At 32.9% G+C, this 17,393-nt stretch overlaps 1 protein-coding gene across 1 annotated transcript; it reads left to right on the top strand.

Moving 5' to 3' along the window:
- Positions 1–15,246: 15,246 nt before the first annotated feature.
- Positions 15,247–16,531, top strand: LOC124921987 (F-box/LRR-repeat protein 25-like). The gene is made up of 2 exons (XM_047462698.1): positions 15,247–15,294; positions 15,533–16,531. Exons 1-2 carry the CDS (start codon positions 15,262–15,264, stop codon positions 16,490–16,492), a joined length of 993 nt encoding a protein of 330 aa, XP_047318654.1. The 5' UTR covers positions 15,247–15,261; the 3' UTR covers positions 16,493–16,531.
- Positions 16,532–17,393: the final 862 nt, after the last annotated feature.

Below are 17,393 nucleotides of genomic sequence, written 5' to 3' on the forward strand. Positions count from 1 at the left end.
TGCTGCCCGTCACAGGAATGTGGTTCCTTACGACTTATGCTCAAGGTATTTAATCGTTTTGAACTTATTTATTTAACCTATTTTTAATTGTTTTATTATCCTTCTCATAGGTATTATACAACTGTATCTTGGTTGAATGCATATGCGGAGACATGTTATCCGGTTGGTGATGAAGAGAATTGGGATCTTCCCGATATTATCAAACAACGCGTGTGTCTAAAACCACCTGTGAAGGTTAAGAAAGGTCGGCCACAAACTAAACGTAGGACATCCCAAGGTGAGGTCCGTAAGGTCCCGAGACGATGCAGTTCATGTGCAGGTCTAGGACATAATAGAGCAACATGCAAAGCAGTGATGCCTGCACCGTCTACCGCAAGAGCAAGAGCATCATCTCAGCAGCATGAGCCCTCATCATCTCAGCAGCATGAGCCCTCATCATCTCAGCAGCATGTGCCCTCATCATCTCAGCAGAATGAGCCATCATCATCTCAACTGTACGAGCCCTCATCTCAGCTCTACGAGCCATCATCTCAATCTTACGAGCCATTAGCTTAGAATGAACTTGTTAGTGTTGTGTTGTGGTGTTAATGTTGTTTTTGTAGACTTATTACCAAATGTCTTGTGTGGAGGTGTTAATGTTGTGTTTGCATCAAGGATTCAAGATTCAAGGATTCAGTAAAGTGTATTGTATTGTTAATGGTGTTAATGTTGTTTTATGGTGTTTTTGTAGTTTTCTGGTGAATGTAATACAGGGACAGGGTTTTTGTACCAAGTGTTTTTCTAGACGCCGCTGCTTGACGCAGCTGCTTGACGCAACTGCTTGACGCAGCTGCTTGACGCAGCTGCTTGACGCAGCTGCTTGACGAAACTGCTTGACGCAGCTGCTTGACGAAACATGGTTTACATTAGTGCAGAACCTATTACAAAGGTTTGAGATTAACATTACAAAAATTACAAAGGTTTACATTAGTGCATGGTTTACATTAGTGCATGGTTTAATTAATTAGAATAACATATATATCATAAACAACATTTGATATCATTAAATCAACTATATTACAAAGGTTTGAGATTAACATTACAAAAATTTGATATCAGTACAGAACAAAAGTTTCATAAATAACCTATGGATCTACAATACCATGAAATAACCTCACTGCCCACTTTTCTCTCCAAGCTTTCATCTCAGTTGAGGTCACTTCTGATAGATTCAGACCTGCAGTCAAGTACTCAATATACATAAGTACAAATACACCACAATCTCCACTCTTTGTTGCTTTGGGAACTTCGGACTCTGGACGTCTAGTGTATGGCAAAACGGAATCAGGGTTGAGCATTGGAAATCGTTGTTTATCTTCAAGAGGCAATGCCTTGTCAAATATAACCGGAATCATTTGGCACATCGGCAGCACAAACTCATCAAGATTAGCATAACATCCAGGATCGCAGTCATATACGTCTACGCGCCATTGCTGTAGACGGACAACACAAAGTACCCAGTGGACGTCTTTGATGTTCAAAGGAATATATATATCATCGCATACTTTCCAACTATTCCTATAGTTGCTGTCATCGCCGAAGAAGTATTCGAAAAAGTTTTCAATGTCAAACTCAATACGACTTTTGTTAAACGCAGCGTAATCAGCAGTGAACCTGGTGTGGAGCCAACAATCTCCAATAAAGAAGTTCTTCTTATATGTCTTTGGATATACCCAAGCTCTTCTTCTCAGAATGAAGCAACCTGCATCGATTTCCTACACAAGAGAAACACATTTAAAATACAATCTGCAAATCTAAAATTATTGTAACATAAATATTACTTACTTTATCAGTCAGCCAGGTGAACCTTTTTAGCATTCTGCGAAATAATGCCTTATCACCTTCTATAGTATGGAGCTCAATTCTGTTGTTGTCAGTCTTTGGATCTTTAAGCCATGTTTGCAATTGATGAAGAAGTTGATCGTCGTATTTTAGAAGTGGATTGACGGTGATAGGATCTTTCAACTTGGGCTGTTTCAGATTGGGGTCGGTGAAATCTGGATCATTCTTCGGCCTCCTATTCCTTCGCGTGACCAGTATGACTTTCTTAGGAAGAGGAGGAGGAGTATTCACTATTTCCAGTTCATCTTCGTCATTTTCGTCTTTCTTCTTCCCAACCTTCTTCTTAAAAGTCTTAAGAATCGGTTTTTTCTTCACTTCTTCTTTCTTCTCCACTTCTTCTTCAATCTCCCCTTCTTCTTTCTTCTCCCCTTCTACTTTCTTCTCCACTTCTTCTTTCTTCTCCCCTTCTTCTTTCTTCTCCACTTCTTCTTTCTTCTCCCCTTCTTCTTCAATCTCCCCTTCTTCTTTCTTCTCCACTTCTTCTTTCTTCTCCCCTTCTTCTTCAATCTCCCCTTCTTCTTTCTTCTCCCCTTCTTCAACAACGACCTCTTTCTCGACAACGGCCTCTTTCTCGACAACAGCCTCAACATTCGACATTGGTTGAACAGCCTCAACATCCTCTTTCTCCCCTGGTAATTCAACATTGTCTTGCTCCAATTCAACATTATTAACCTTCTCTTTCTCCTTTTGCTCCTCTTCTTCATCTAGAATGTCATTCAGACCAATGGCATTCTCATCTTCTTCGTCAATCTGCTTTTCTCCCTCTTCTTCAACACGAATATGATTCTGCTTTTCTTCCTCTGCATTGTCACGATTGTCATTGAGACCGATGTCATTCTGCTCCTGCTACAAAAGTGAAAAGAATTTAAATTAAGGATGCGTCAAGCAGCTGCGTCAAGCAGCTGCGTCAAGCAGCTGCGTCAAGCAGCTGCGTCAAGCAGCTGCGTCAAGCAGCTGCGTCAAGCAGCTGCGTCAAGCAAGCAGCTGCGTCAAGCAAGCAGCTGCGTCAAGCAGCCGCGTCAAAGACATAAAGTAGTAAAACACAGAAAGCTGAATTACCTGGTTGGAGACATGGCTGGCGAACTGGTTGCTTAAACTGAGAATCATCTTTTCAATCCTCGTAAAGTAGTGTTGTTGATTCAATTTGATGTCTCTTATGTCTCTCTTGATTTCTTCAACATCTTTCTTTATCTCTTCGACATCCTTCTTTATCACTTCGGCATCCTTTATCTGAACATGAGATGCCGGTGCAGGTTCACGTGGAGGTGATGATGGAGGTGTTGAAGTTGCGGATGGGGGAGTCATGTTACGCAGGCTACGACGCTTGATGGCTGCTTTGCTGGGGGGGGATATATCATCATATTCAACATTCCTCTTCCTCTTGGAAGGTTGGACAGTATTAGGTTCTTCATCAACATCTTCATCATCATCATCTTCAGCAACATCTTCATCAGCCTTTCTCTTTTTTCCCCCATCAGTAACTCCCTCAAACAAATCATCGTATGAATTGTTAATGTGTTCAAAATCCTCTCCACTGTACAAACTCGTCTCCTCGGAGGACTCTTGCATCTTAGAAAACACAGCGCTGTTAAAGGCAGATTGCATCTCCTGAAATGTATTCTTCCTTTTCGATTGATACAACAGTATCCTTGGGCGAAAAGGGCCATCAACGTCTTTCCTTGTGGCGAATTTAGGGACCAAGTTTTGAATGATCTCATAGCTCCACACTTGTAGTGCTAGTACAAACCCATACACGTTATAAGCAAAGGAATTAGTAACTCCACTCCCTTTCCTGGACATATATACGGACCTGTGGTGTTTCATGTCCTGGTCAAGACCCCTCATGGTGAATCTAAAGGACACCTTCCCCCATGGAAATCGGAGGAAGTCTTCAACATCTTCAACCATATGGATGATTTTGAGATTTAAAAGGCGTTTTGGGTCATATGAGAAGAGGTACTGGTTAATCAAGCAGATCAACCCGATCTTCCATGCGTCTTCCTTATCGGTGCATTTCATGAATATAGATTCCAAATCCATCATTCGAATTGACGTATTCCTTTTGAAATATTTTATCAGCAAGGGTGGACAACCTCGGCATTCATCTTTGTATTCAGGCAATCTGTCGAAGTTGAGGCCTGTAATCAATGCGTACTCTTTCAGACCAAAGGTATATTCCTCCCCATTGAAGTTGAAAATCATCCTATTCAAATTGGCCTTCACCTTCCGAACCAGCAACTGATGTAAAATGGTCCCTGAGAACAACAAGTCTGGGACTCCTCTCAATAAATACTGAAATTGAGAATTTAGAGCCCTCTCCATAAGACCCAGCGCTTCAAACCTATCAGATACTTTTTTCAAGGCTAGGACAGATTTCAATAAAATCCTACCAGGAAAATCATGAACCGTGAAGTCTGCCATCTACAAAAGGGAAAAGAAAAACAACAATGTTTGAGAAAACATTTCACAACAAATATAAACAAACGAGAAGAAAAGCAACCGTCAAAATAGCTAGAAACAACTGTCAGATGCGTCAAGCAGCTGCTTGACGCAGCTGCTTGACGCAGCTGCTTGACGCAGCTGCTTGACGCAGCTGTTTGACGCAAGCCAACCCATAAACCGTGCATGAACCATTTGAAATCAAGAAGCATCCTACCCTACTTCCTAACATAAAAGATGCATGAACCGTTTGAAAGCAGGAAGCAACCTACCCTAAAACCCTAACATAAAACATGCATGAACATTTTGAAAGCAAGAAGCAACCCTAAAAACATAACATAAAACATGCATGAAGCATTTGCAAGCATGTAGCAACCCTAAACCCTAACATTAACCATGAATGAACCATTTGCAAACAAGAAGCAACCAACCCTAAAACCTAACATGAACATAAACAAACATAACTAAAACTAACCTCAAGAAGTCAATGAATGAACGAGAAGATGAAGACGAAGACGAGCAGGAAGAGACGTCGAGGCAGGTGCGTCGTCGAGGCAGGTGCGTCGTCGGGTGCGAGAGAGAGAGAGAGAGCATGAATAGTGGTCGAGGCTTATTTGGGTTTTTATATAAAATAAAAATAAATGTGACGCATCGTCACCTACTTGACGCATCCGAGTTGACGCATCGGAGTTGACGCATCCGAGTTGACGCATCCGAGTTGACGCATCCGAGTTGACGCATCCTACTTGACGCATCCGAGTTGACGCATCCATCTTGACGCATCCGAGTTGACGCATCCATGTTGACGCATCCATCTTGACGCATCCATCTTGACGCATCCATCTTGACGCATCCATCTTGACGCATCCAACGTGACGCATCCTACCAAACAAACAATCAATCTGCATTCAACGAATCAGTAAAGGAATCAGCGAATCAATGAGGAACAAACAAACACGAAACAAACAATAACGAAATAAACACAAAATATAGTGGAATGGCCGAATGAAATGTCAATTTGTTCGAAATCCTCAGCGCTGTGCAAACTCGTCTCCATTGGATGTTGTTCGAAGCTATAGGCCGTTGAATATGGTGCCATGGTCGACGGTGCCTCTTCGATTCGTTCTTCATCGCTGAGAAAGAAGAGAAAATCTTCTCCGCCACCATTAGGGTTTCACGGCGGAGAAGACGGGAAGAAAGGGGCTGGATGAGAGAGAAACTGAAACGAAAATGAAAAAAAATTAAGCCTTTATAGGGTTCAGGGTGCGTCACGCACCTGGAGGGTGCGTGACGCATGGGTAAAATGGTCATTAAAAAATTTGGGGGTCACCAGCGCTATAAAAATCTTGGGCCCGCACCATCCGCTATTAGGCACTATTTTGGGGTCATTTCCTCAAATTTCCCTCTTTATTAATGGATTTTAAAACAGTTAATATTGACTTATTTTATATCAATAATTTTAAAAACCGTTATATCATATAGAGGGACTCAATATCAACTGCTTTAAAATTGTTAATATTGAATATTTATATATATATTTTTTATTTAGTTAATAATTTATAAATTTTATATATAAAAAAAATATTAAATTCAAATTATATTAATATTTATTTTTATATATTAATATATTTATTAATAATTAATCATAATATATATATGATCATAATTATTAAATAATAATTAAAAAAACAAAAATGTATGACAATATATTTTAATTTAAAAATATTATATAAATTTATATATTATTTAATAAAATAATATATATAACTAAATTTTAAATTTAATTATAAATTATATTATATTTATACATCATTAATTACGTGAAACGGACACCTGGAATTTAAGAAAATTTTATATTATCTTTTGTCTCTCCTTTCTCCCTCTGTTTTTTACTTATTAAAATCATTCTTTTACTTATGAAAAATTTTATTTTTTTTAACATAAGTTTAAATTTTTTATATGAATATATATTTATATAATTAGTTTAAGATTTAGGGTACATATAATTATTAATATTTGTAAGTAATAATATTATTAATTTATTATATTTTTTTATATAATTGGTTTAAAATTTATAGTAAAAGGTTTATTCCCATTCCTGTAGATATGATTTTTTTTTGTTTTTTTTTTTTTTTTGTAACTTAACATATTTGTATGATTTATATAGATTTTGTTATATTATATTTCATTATTTAGATATGATTTGTTTTGATAACTTAACCTACTTTATGATTTATATAGATTTTGTTATATTATATATCATTATTGCAGCAAAATGTTTTATTAAATTTTATTATTATAGAAAATAATATTCAAAAATCTCATTCAAAATTGTTATGAGAATTTATTTATCATTTTTGAATTATTTTTATTTATTTTCATATAAGAAATAAAGAGAGAATATAGAGAAGAAAAAAATATATACATAAATAATGAATATTTATTTTTTTAACTTATGTTTAAGGAAAATAAAAATAAAAAATATTAAAAAGATTTAGTGTTTAAGAAAAATATAAATTATTAATAAATTTTAAGATACAACCAGAATAAAAAATATGCAAATTAAAATTTAGAATTAAAAAAAAAAATTAATAAATAAAAACAGATTACTAGAAAAGATAAAAAAAAATATTCAAATTATCTATTATTAATTATAATATATATTTTAAATGTTGAATGAATAGTTTATAGAATTTGTAAATGATTTTTATTAAATTATAATTATAATTAATATTTATTTTTATAAATATATGAATTTATTAATAATTAATTATATTAATTATATATATATATATATGATCATAATTATAAGTAAAAAACTAAAATTTGATAACAATATATTTAAAATTTAAAAACATTATATAATTTTATATATTATGTAATTAAATAAATATATATTTATAATTAAGTTATATTTATTTAATTATTATACATATAATATATTTTAAATTTAAAATTTTTATTTAATTTAATTGTGAGAGAGAGAGAGAGAGAGAGAGAGAGAGAGAGAGAGAGAGAGAGAGAGAGAGAGAGAGAGAGAGAGAGAGAGAGAGAGAGAGAGAGAGAGAGAGAGAGAGAGAGAGAGAGAGAGAGAGAGAGAGAGAGAGGAGAGAGAGAGAGAGAGAGAGAGAGAGAGAGAGAGAGAGAGAGAGAGAGAGAGAGAGAGAGAGAGAGAGAGAGAGAGAGAGAGAGAGAGAGAGAGATTGATTTTAAAAATAATTGATATTAATTTTTTTTAATATTGTTTAACTTAATATATAATTTATAATATATATATAATTAAAATAAATAAATAAAATATTATTAAAATTTGTGAGCTGTTATCCAAAATAATTAATTAATCCTAATTTAACCCCCATAACTTCTCTTCAACCTAACTTCTCTTTTGAATCTCTCTTCCCACCTCAAATCTCTTCCCACTCTCAAATCATTTCTCCATAGTTATCTCATCAACCTCTCTCCCTCTCTCCTCTTTCAACTTAAATAATTACTTCTCTCCTTAATCTCTCTTCCCTCAAGCTTCTCTTCTCAACCTCTCTCAATCTTTATTTTCAAGTATTTTCTTGTCCGGTTGAATGTAACTATAGGTAAAATTAAATAGATTCTTTATACTATTATTAACTTTAATTTTCAATTATTTATGTTATAAATGTATTTATATATATGTATGTTAAATTTATACAATGGATGCTGAACTAAAGAAAGAAATATAATTTTTTTTTCTGTATTATGATTTTTTTTGTTTGTTTAAGTGTATAATTTGTAAGTGTATAATTTATAAGTGTTTGATTAAATGTATAATGTTAATTTTAGAATTATGTTTAAAATTATCTTTTTATTTGAAAATTTGTATAAAACATTTAAATTTATTTTTAGGTTGATAACATTTAACAAAATTTTAGGCAGTTGATATTGAGTAATGACAACGGTATTTAAAATAGTTGATATTGCTTAATAACAACATCCTATAATAGAACATTTGATATTTCTTAATAACAATTGCCTACAAAACTATTGTTATTGATTAATAACAACAGACTTTATGGCGGTTAATGTTGAGTAATGACAACAATTTTATAAATGGTTGATATTGCTTCATAGCAATTGCATTTAAACGGTGATATTTTTTAATAACAACCATTCATAAAACGGTTGTTATTGAGTACTTACTAACAACAGCCCCAAAAACAGTTGATATTTCATGTTTGAGCAATGCCTACGGAAGCTCTGTCAATGGATGTCAACCGCTTTTTGAGCGGTTCCTATATATTACTCAATACTAACCGTTTTTTTCAATATCAATAATTTTTACCGTTAATATCGACCTTTTTTACTAGTCGTGAAATTGGGAGCGAAATATAAAATCATTTTATATGGGCCTACCGAATCAGGTAAGAGCCATACGGTGTTTGGTTGTGCGAAGCAACCTGGGATTGTGTATAAATCGTTGAAGCACATATTGGGTAATGAGGAAAAAGAAGATGTTGAATCATCAACATTTGTTCATAAATCTTCTTTCTACCAACAACAGTGGATGATTCGGTCAACTAGGCTGGTCTAAAGGCTATTCTTTCAAGGTGAGACTTGAAGTTATGGGAAAGAAGGCTAAGAATGCAACTTATATCTCTGGCCCAGAATAGAAGGTTTGGGTTTTTGGCTTATATTTTATTAGAGTTTATATATTGTAATTGGGCTTAGGAATAGTAGTTTAGTCTTTTGGCTTTTAATGTACTTCTATAAATAGAGACATTGTAAACTAGGGTTACTTGGACCATTATTTCATGGAAAATCAATAGAATTGACGACTCCCCAAAGATGTAGGCATTATTGGCCGAACCTCGTTATATATTGTGTTCTTTATTATTCTTATCACTTTATATCTTCTTTTATCGTGTGTTTAGATTATATCTTTTCTCAACAAGTGGTATCAGAGCATGTTTTGAGAATAATTATCTTAATCTATTTATGAAGATATGATAGAAACATTAACCACCATTGAAGAAGTTGTTGGATATTTGTGCTTTTGTTGAAGATTGTTGGTTATTTAAGAAAACGCCATTGGTTGCAGAAGAATTAGTCGTTGTGAAGATTTGAGTCGAAATTTCTAATTGCTAAGGAGATGTCAACTGTCGTTAAAATATTTCTTAGTTTGGGTGACGCTCTCTTGAGAAGAAGAGAGAAGAAGACAATGAATTTTTTGTTCTTCTCAAAAGCGCCAATGGGTGCATGTGACGAAACCAGAATGAAGAAGATGAGGTATATTTTTTTGACTTATTCTAATTTGGGAAAATATAAAAAAGAAAAAAAATATATATATATATACATATATTCCATATATTATATATATATATATATATTATATTATGATGATATAATATAATATATAGAGAGAAAGAGCCAAAAATCTTTGAAACGGTCAACAACTAAGACTTTTTTAACTAAATTTTTTTCTTTAAGTCTTGTTTAATTTCATAAAATAGGTTTAAGACCTATTTGATTCCAATTTTCACAAGTAAAGTCTAGTTTGATTTTAATCAAATTCTCAAAGTTTTGTATGCTTTGATCTTAGATTTGTATTGAGACTTATTTGACTTAAATTTCTCAAAAATGGAGATTTGTGATTTACCTGCTATGAGATTTGATATTCGTCAATATGGAGATTGAAAATTGGAGTTGAAAAAGAAGGTGGAGTACTTATTCGTTGTTGCATGTTGTGAAAGACATTTGATGCAACATGTAAGGGTTTTCTAATTAAAATAGGTGACTTTAAGTTTTGTTTGCAAGAGTGTGGTTTTGATATGTGTGTATAAATGTCGAATTTGGATTTGCATCAAACCTTGTGACTAGGTTTTAATTGGCAATTCTGGTAAGTGCTGGTGTGAAGTTGTCAAGTGGGTATTGATGTCTCAAGGGTTCTACCAAGAATGATAATTTCTAAGGTATGAGTTGAGGGTACACTAATCATATACATGGTTTGTTAGATTCTTTCTATGTAGGATTTGGCTAGAAGAATTGGGAGAACAAACGATACATATTCATGCTTATTGAAAATTAGTTGGAGGTTTTATTATAATCGATTATTGTCTTGGCATACATGAATGACATTATTTCACTATGTCGAGGGCTTTGACTTGAAGAAATTCTCGGCTAAAATAAGTTTGGAGAGATTTTTTTTTTGGAAAACGGTTATTGAAGAAGTCAAAATTAAAAGAGAGGTAGAGAGAAAATTTAGCAGCAGATTTTCGCCTACAGTCGCGCAGGGTTCATCAAACTAACGATCGAAGATTCAAACAAAGTCCGATTGTGCTGAGATTTTGTCGAGAAAGTTGGTAACTCATGCCTCTACATTTTTAATGGTTGAATGAAGGTTTAGACGTCTCGAAGTTTGTTTTTGTAGGGCTTAAAGTGTCTGCATAATTTTAGTTTTATTTGACTTTGTTTGGGACCAAAAAGTTTGTATCTTTTTAGTTATGACTTTTAATCTTATTGGAGAGCTAATCAAGATGAAGACGGTGGTGAGATTATGTGCTTTACACTTGATAAAAACATGATCGAGTATGGAAAGTTGTTATCAAAAAGGTGTTTACCGATGACAACATTATCGACATGTTGATAGAGAAATCCTTCAGGCCAAATTGCAAGATTGCATTGAGTTAGCGGGTAATTAAGGATTGAAACAATTCCAGTTAACACATATTATAAATGAAAGAGCGGGAAGAGGAAGACTAATGAAAGACACTTATAAGTTGAGGTTGAGACATCTTGTGAGCAACTCTTAAACGAACCAAGAAGAAATTATTGCATTATCTTCTAATGTGAGAAGATAAATAAAAATCTTGAGTGGGATTCCTAGTCATAAAAAAGGGGCTAGATGGGAGACTCGATTAATTCGAAGGTTTTTAGTTTCTCTTTTAATTCATAGTCATTATCTCCTTTAATTCATACTTCTAGTTTGAAATTGAAATTTTTATATTTCAGTTTTCATAAACTTGTATGCTACCTGGTTCTTGAATTTAATGATTGAAAATTGATCATAAAATCATTTATGAACTTTCTATGAAAGCCAGAACCGATCAATCGGTCTCAAACGAAAAACACAAATTTAAATTTGGAAAAATTAAAAAAACAGATTTTCTATTCTTGGGCTAATCCTCAAGAAAAATAACTTAAAATACTTCCTAACATTTTCTAATGATTTTGGACAATTGTTTGGATCATGATTGATCCATACTGACCATGTTTGATCAAAATCAAAATTTTCAAAATAAATGAAAATTTTAAGTTATTGAATTGGTCCAAATGAACAGTTAGTGTTCATGTTGTGGTATCAATCAAGTATATGAAGTATAGGGAAATTATTGGCAAGCACCTTACACTTCAAAATAGTTTTAAAACTAAGAACCCGATTTTTGGCCATAAACTATTTTGAACAAATTGATCATCACAGGTCGAATGATACATTGGAATGATAATTTTAATGATCCTGAGAGATTTGTGAAGTTATCCAAGCTATTGGATCAAAGGATCCATGCCTCCATTAAAATTTCAAAACCTACAATTTTGAAATTTGAGTCAGGATTGAGATGTCCGACCGAGGCTTTTAAGCTAGGACCGAGAGGTTCGGCCGATGTTCTTCATCTAGGAGTGAGAGATCCAACCGAGAAGTCGAACCTACGACCGAGAAGTCGAACCTAGGACCGAGTAGTCTCGAACCCGACCGAGAACTCCTTAACCTAGGACTGAGGCGTCCGACCGAGAAGTCAAACATATGACCGAGGAGTCTCACACCCGACCAAGAACTCCCTAACCCAAGACCGATGACTTTCACCCAGGACCAAGATGTCTGATCGAGAAGTCAGGTCTAGGACCGAGGAGTCTTGCACCAGACCGAGAACTCTCTAACTTAGGATCGATGACTTCCACCCATGACCAAGGAGTCCGACCAAGAATTCTAGAACCCGACCGAGAAATCTAGCCAAGGAACGAGAGGGCTTAGCACCCCGATAGGGACTTCCACACCCCAACTAAGGATCCCGATCCCGGACTGAGGGGTTCCTGACTATAACTGAGGGCTTTTTATCCTTGACCGCTAAAACAAATCCAAGACCTACGTCACCGGCCCTAAGGCCTTTTTGGTTCCAATTTTAAAATTTTAAAATTATTTTTGTAATTTGGAACCTCAATTCATTTTCTAAAAATCTTGTCAAGATCCGCAGTAATGTGGTCGGTTGCACCAAAATCAGGATACCAGACAGAATCTGTAACCATAGTTGGAGACGCCATTAATGCTGAAGGAGGCGTATGTGTGGATTGAATACCGCGATCAAAGTGGATGCGGCAGGTGGTTGCAATGTGACCAAAGTTATTGCAAATTTTACATTGCTTGGGGCGAAAAATTAAAAAATGATTTCAAAATATTTTTGGGATATTTCCACAAAAAAGTATTTTGATAAAAGCTCGTTTATAATTTATTTTTAAACTCAAATGTCTTTTAAACTAATGTTTCTTTAGGTATTTTCCAACCTAGTCATCATCAACAACAAGTATTAGCATTTAAATAATTGTTGTTACAATTATTTAAATACGCACAAACTTACGCACGTCTAGAACCAGAAGAATAATTGGTTAAAATAAAACGTTATACAACTGATTTTTACAAGTCAGATTTATAAAGTAGTGACCGTTTTTAAAACGGATACAAAGGATGAAGCGAGAAAGCCCTCTTTCCCAAGTATCACCAAACTACGAACTTAAATAAACTCTAGCTAATATATTTGTACACATATGTCATTTTATTGATTTTCAAAAATCAATCGGCGGCTCTATCTTCAAATGAACAATCTATTAAATTAAGTATTTTTAATTAATTTCAAACGACGGATTTCTAAAAAATCAAATTGTAATTTGATTACTACAAATCCAAAGATTATTTAAATTTGAACCCAAATTAATTAATTTTAAAAATGGTTAGGAATTATTTAATTTTTAAAAAAATAATGTTTTATTTTAAAAAGATTCCTAACTCGAAAATTGAGGTTGAAATTCTCGAACCTCGAGCTTTCCACGGGACTGGAGGGTTTTCCAGGGGTTACAGCAATATATGGATAGTTTTCATGTGGGGCATTGCTACAAGTTGTTCGCTAAGATGATTCCATATAATTTTTGTTGGGAAAAATTTGGGGAGTCAAAATTTCATCTAATATCTCGTTCTATGGATGAAACGTTATTCATGGTGGAATTCTAACGAATAATATGTGCATAAAAGAAAGTTGTATTATGGTTAGTCGTATGTATCGCGAAGAGGTTGAATCAGCAACTCACTTATTTTTACATTGTCGAGAGGTGACTACTATTTATAGTCTTTTGTGGTGTTAATGAGATTCATTGAGTGATGCCCGAATCTTTGGATAGTTGTTGGAAAGTTTAGATTGATGCAGCTGATATGTCATGTCTACATATTTGTGTTAACATTCTAATTTTTTTATTTTGTGGATTATCTAGTTGTAAAAAAATTATTGAATTTTCAATAATGGTAGTCGTCTGATGCGTATAATTCATAATACTATTATTATGACGCTTTCTGATATTCGTTCAAGAAAACTAGTAGAGTTTGTTGGAGAGTTAATCGTACTTCTCAAAGTTTTACAAGCTCGATAACTTATTGAATACCGTTTTTTTTTCTTTTCATGTAATGTTTTGTCGTTTTACTTAAAATATTTTTTTTTACGAGGAAAATGTTAATAAGAAAGAAGAGAAAAAAAAAAAGTCAATCAAGGCTGGTTTCATTTGAGTTATTAATTTTTTTATTTTAATTAAAGAGAACATTTGAATTATTTATTCAATAAAAAAATATTATTTAATTTATTAATCAAAATATTAAAATAAAATTATTTTAAATTATTATTTTTTATTTTATCATTCCATTTAACTCTTCCTACTCAAATAAATTTTTACTTCTTCAAAATCATCTTTTATCATTACTTTTTAAATAATCAATTTAATAAAAATACTATAATCCAATCAAACTATAATTTTAACTCTCTTAATCCTAAATTTCTAACTCCCTTGTTGTTATTTTATTATATTTCATTAGATATATATTATATCAATTTTAATTATATAGTTTTTTATCTTTAATTTTATAATTTTGCATTTTTTATTATTTTAATTAAAGATTTTTTTAATATATATAAATGTATTCTTATAATTATAAATTTAATTAGTTTTCTATAATTATTTAAAATAAAAATAAATTTATTTAAAAAATATTCAATCATTATTATAATATTATGTTTTTGAATTTTCATTTTCATTTTTTTTGTTAATATTTTTTTTTTAAATAATTTGGTTTTAATTTTTATAATTATTTAATAATTGATAATTAAAATATATATTCGGTTTATTTGTTGATTAGTTAATATATATGGTTTAAAGAATCTAAGTTATTTTTAGTAATTAATAATCCATATATTTGTTCTCCTTAAAATATAAATAGGTTAATAAATATGGTTAATTATTTTTTTAGTAATAATTACTTTCTTTAAATTATTTGTAGGATAGGAATTACCCATTTTTAGTAGTTTTGGCTCAATTCTAAGTTTTTTATTTTTATTTTCCGGAACTACCCTTACAAAATTCATTAAACCTTTCTTCTTCTTCCTTGGTGGGAACCTAAATTAGGTCAGGCAGGCGTCTGAGAAAAATGAAAAAGCAGTGAACAGTCGCCGAAGAAGCTTCAATATCAGTTAAGTTACAGGTTAGCTGCCAATATATCCATTTTTTTTCTCTTATTCAGTTTCTGTTTTTGCTTTGTTGATGCATGCATCTGTCCTCTTATTCAAAGGAAAAGAAGAGGGAAAATGTTTTTCTTACTTATGGGTTTTGTTTGATCTTGAATGACTTTTCTTTCTACTACAGTACTGTGTTTCCATAGATTAGGCAATGAGTCGAGGACGCAAAGCTGTTCAATTGACGGTATGAAGCTAGTTATATATCATGTTGATTTATATAACTATTTTCAATTTCAAATTTAGGGTTAATACATAGATCTGCCTTTAAAGTATATGGATGTCTTGTATTACCCTTTAAACTATTATCAATTTTGAAATCCTCCCTTACAAAAGATATACATCCATACTTTAACGGCGGGTCTGTGTATTAGCCCTCGAATTTATTTGTTGATGATATCGATCCTTTTCAACTAAACTTGCAGAAAAAGAATGATTATCTTAGTCAGTTGCCAGTTGAAATTCTGAACACAATCACTTGTATGTTGAACCTAAAAGATGCGGTGAGGACAAGCATTTTATCGAAAAGATGGAGATATATTTGGATTAACCATACTGACCTCAAATTTAACCATGTTAATATACTTGGATTGGAATTTAGTCTCCTTGAGAAAAATTTGGTTGGTGCAAACACTATTTTTGTGAAATTTGTGGACGAAATTATGCAGCAGCGGTTGAAAGGCAACGACAAGATTAACTCTTTTTGTCTTCAGTTTGAATTGGGGAAGTGTTTTTCTCGATCTATTGATTCGTGGATCAGTTGTGCTGTTAGAAAAGGTGTTGAGACCATTGATCTTGATTTGTCCAAATTCAACTTCAATTTTCCTGGAATTTCATCCTCCAAGCAACGATGTAAGAGATATAACTTTTCGTTGCTTCGGACAGTCTCCGAAGATAAAGGGTCACTGAAACATCTGCGACTTGCCTTTTGCAATTTCCAGGGTCGGTCAAGTTCCAAAAAGTTTGGTTCACTCATTTCCCTTGAGCTACAAAGTGTAAATATAAGCAGTCTTCAATTGGCCAAGGTTCTAGAAAGTTGCCCGTTACTTGAAAAGTTAGCTCTGGATGCATGTTCTAAACTCACTTATTTGAGAATTGGTCGTTCAACCAACAACACTGTTTTGAAGATTTTGTCCTTGAAGAAATGTCTCAAACTTAGGGAGATTGATCTTTGTGCCGACAATCTCGTTTCCCTTGAGCTTGAAAGCATAAATATAACCAATTTGCAGTTGACAGAGATTCTAAAAAGTTGCCCATTACTTGAAGAATTAACGCTGCATATGTGTTCTGACCTTAATTATACGAGACTAAGTGATTCTGTCAAAATTTTGTCCTCGAACAGTTTCAATCTTATGGAGATTTATTTTTGTGCCAACAACACTTGAATACGCTGGTCTGCCAAGATGGTTCTCATTTAAGATCAAAACCCCTGTATCACATCACTTGATTGTCTTGATGTTCCGATGCTCAAGAATCTAATTTTGTCGTCGCACTTGTCTTTAGATGTAAGACTTCCCAGCTACACCTTCCTCCTTCAAGTCTTTCCAGGTTAAATTGTACTTGACATTTTTCTTTGTAACTTACCAAGTTCTATTGTTACTTGTTGGCAGTATTTCAAGTTGATTTTCTTAAGTATCTATCATAGAACTTAACCTAACTTGAAGTATTGTCTATTGGTCCATCCTACAATGAATACAATTGCTTCAATTGTTGGCTCAATCATGAAGCAACCATTGTGGAAAAAAATGGTTGGTCCCCATGTTCAAAGACTAAATCTGAAATCTTGGTGTTTTAATTTTAGTTTAAGTAATATTGATTTGAGTATTGTACTATTGTTAGTTCAAACTTATTGAAATATTGATTTTAATTTTCATATGCTTAATTTTTCATTGTCAAAGATTTAGGAATATGCTTAGTTTCATGATGATGTTACTTTTCAATTGAGATATATAAAAGACATCTATCAATGTTGTAGCTCAAGTCGTTCGGTCGAGCATGATCAAGTTCGAGCTTGCGTTAGCTCGTTTAATATTCGATTCAGCTCGTTTAAATAGTTTTTCGAGTCGGATAGTAAATAATATTTTATTTTATTTTTTTAATATTTAAACTTAAAATTTAAAATAAATATTTTTTTTACACAAATATTTGAAAATTTAATTTTATTCAAGTTTTTCGAGTAAAGTAAATAGTCGAGTTTATCTCAAATTTACAAACTCGTTCGAGTACGAATTCGGTATATTAATTTTAATTTGAAAATTGTGATGTGATAAATTTAGATAGAGATTA

This window comes from Impatiens glandulifera, chromosome 1 (assembly GCF_907164915.1).
Source record: "Impatiens glandulifera chromosome 1, dImpGla2.1, whole genome shotgun sequence".
In the NCBI taxonomy this organism is placed as follows: domain Eukaryota; kingdom Viridiplantae; phylum Streptophyta; class Magnoliopsida; order Ericales; family Balsaminaceae; genus Impatiens; species Impatiens glandulifera.

Bases quoted from the DNA above. Each gene is read 5' to 3' on its own strand.
- LOC124921987 (XM_047462698.1), top strand. From the start codon at position 15,262: ATGAGTCGAGGACGCAAAGCTGTTCAATTGACG. The intron at 15,295-15,532 runs GTATGAAGCTAG...CTAAACTTGCAG, and splicing joins GCAAAGCTGTTCAATTGACG to AAAAAGAATGATTATCTTAG.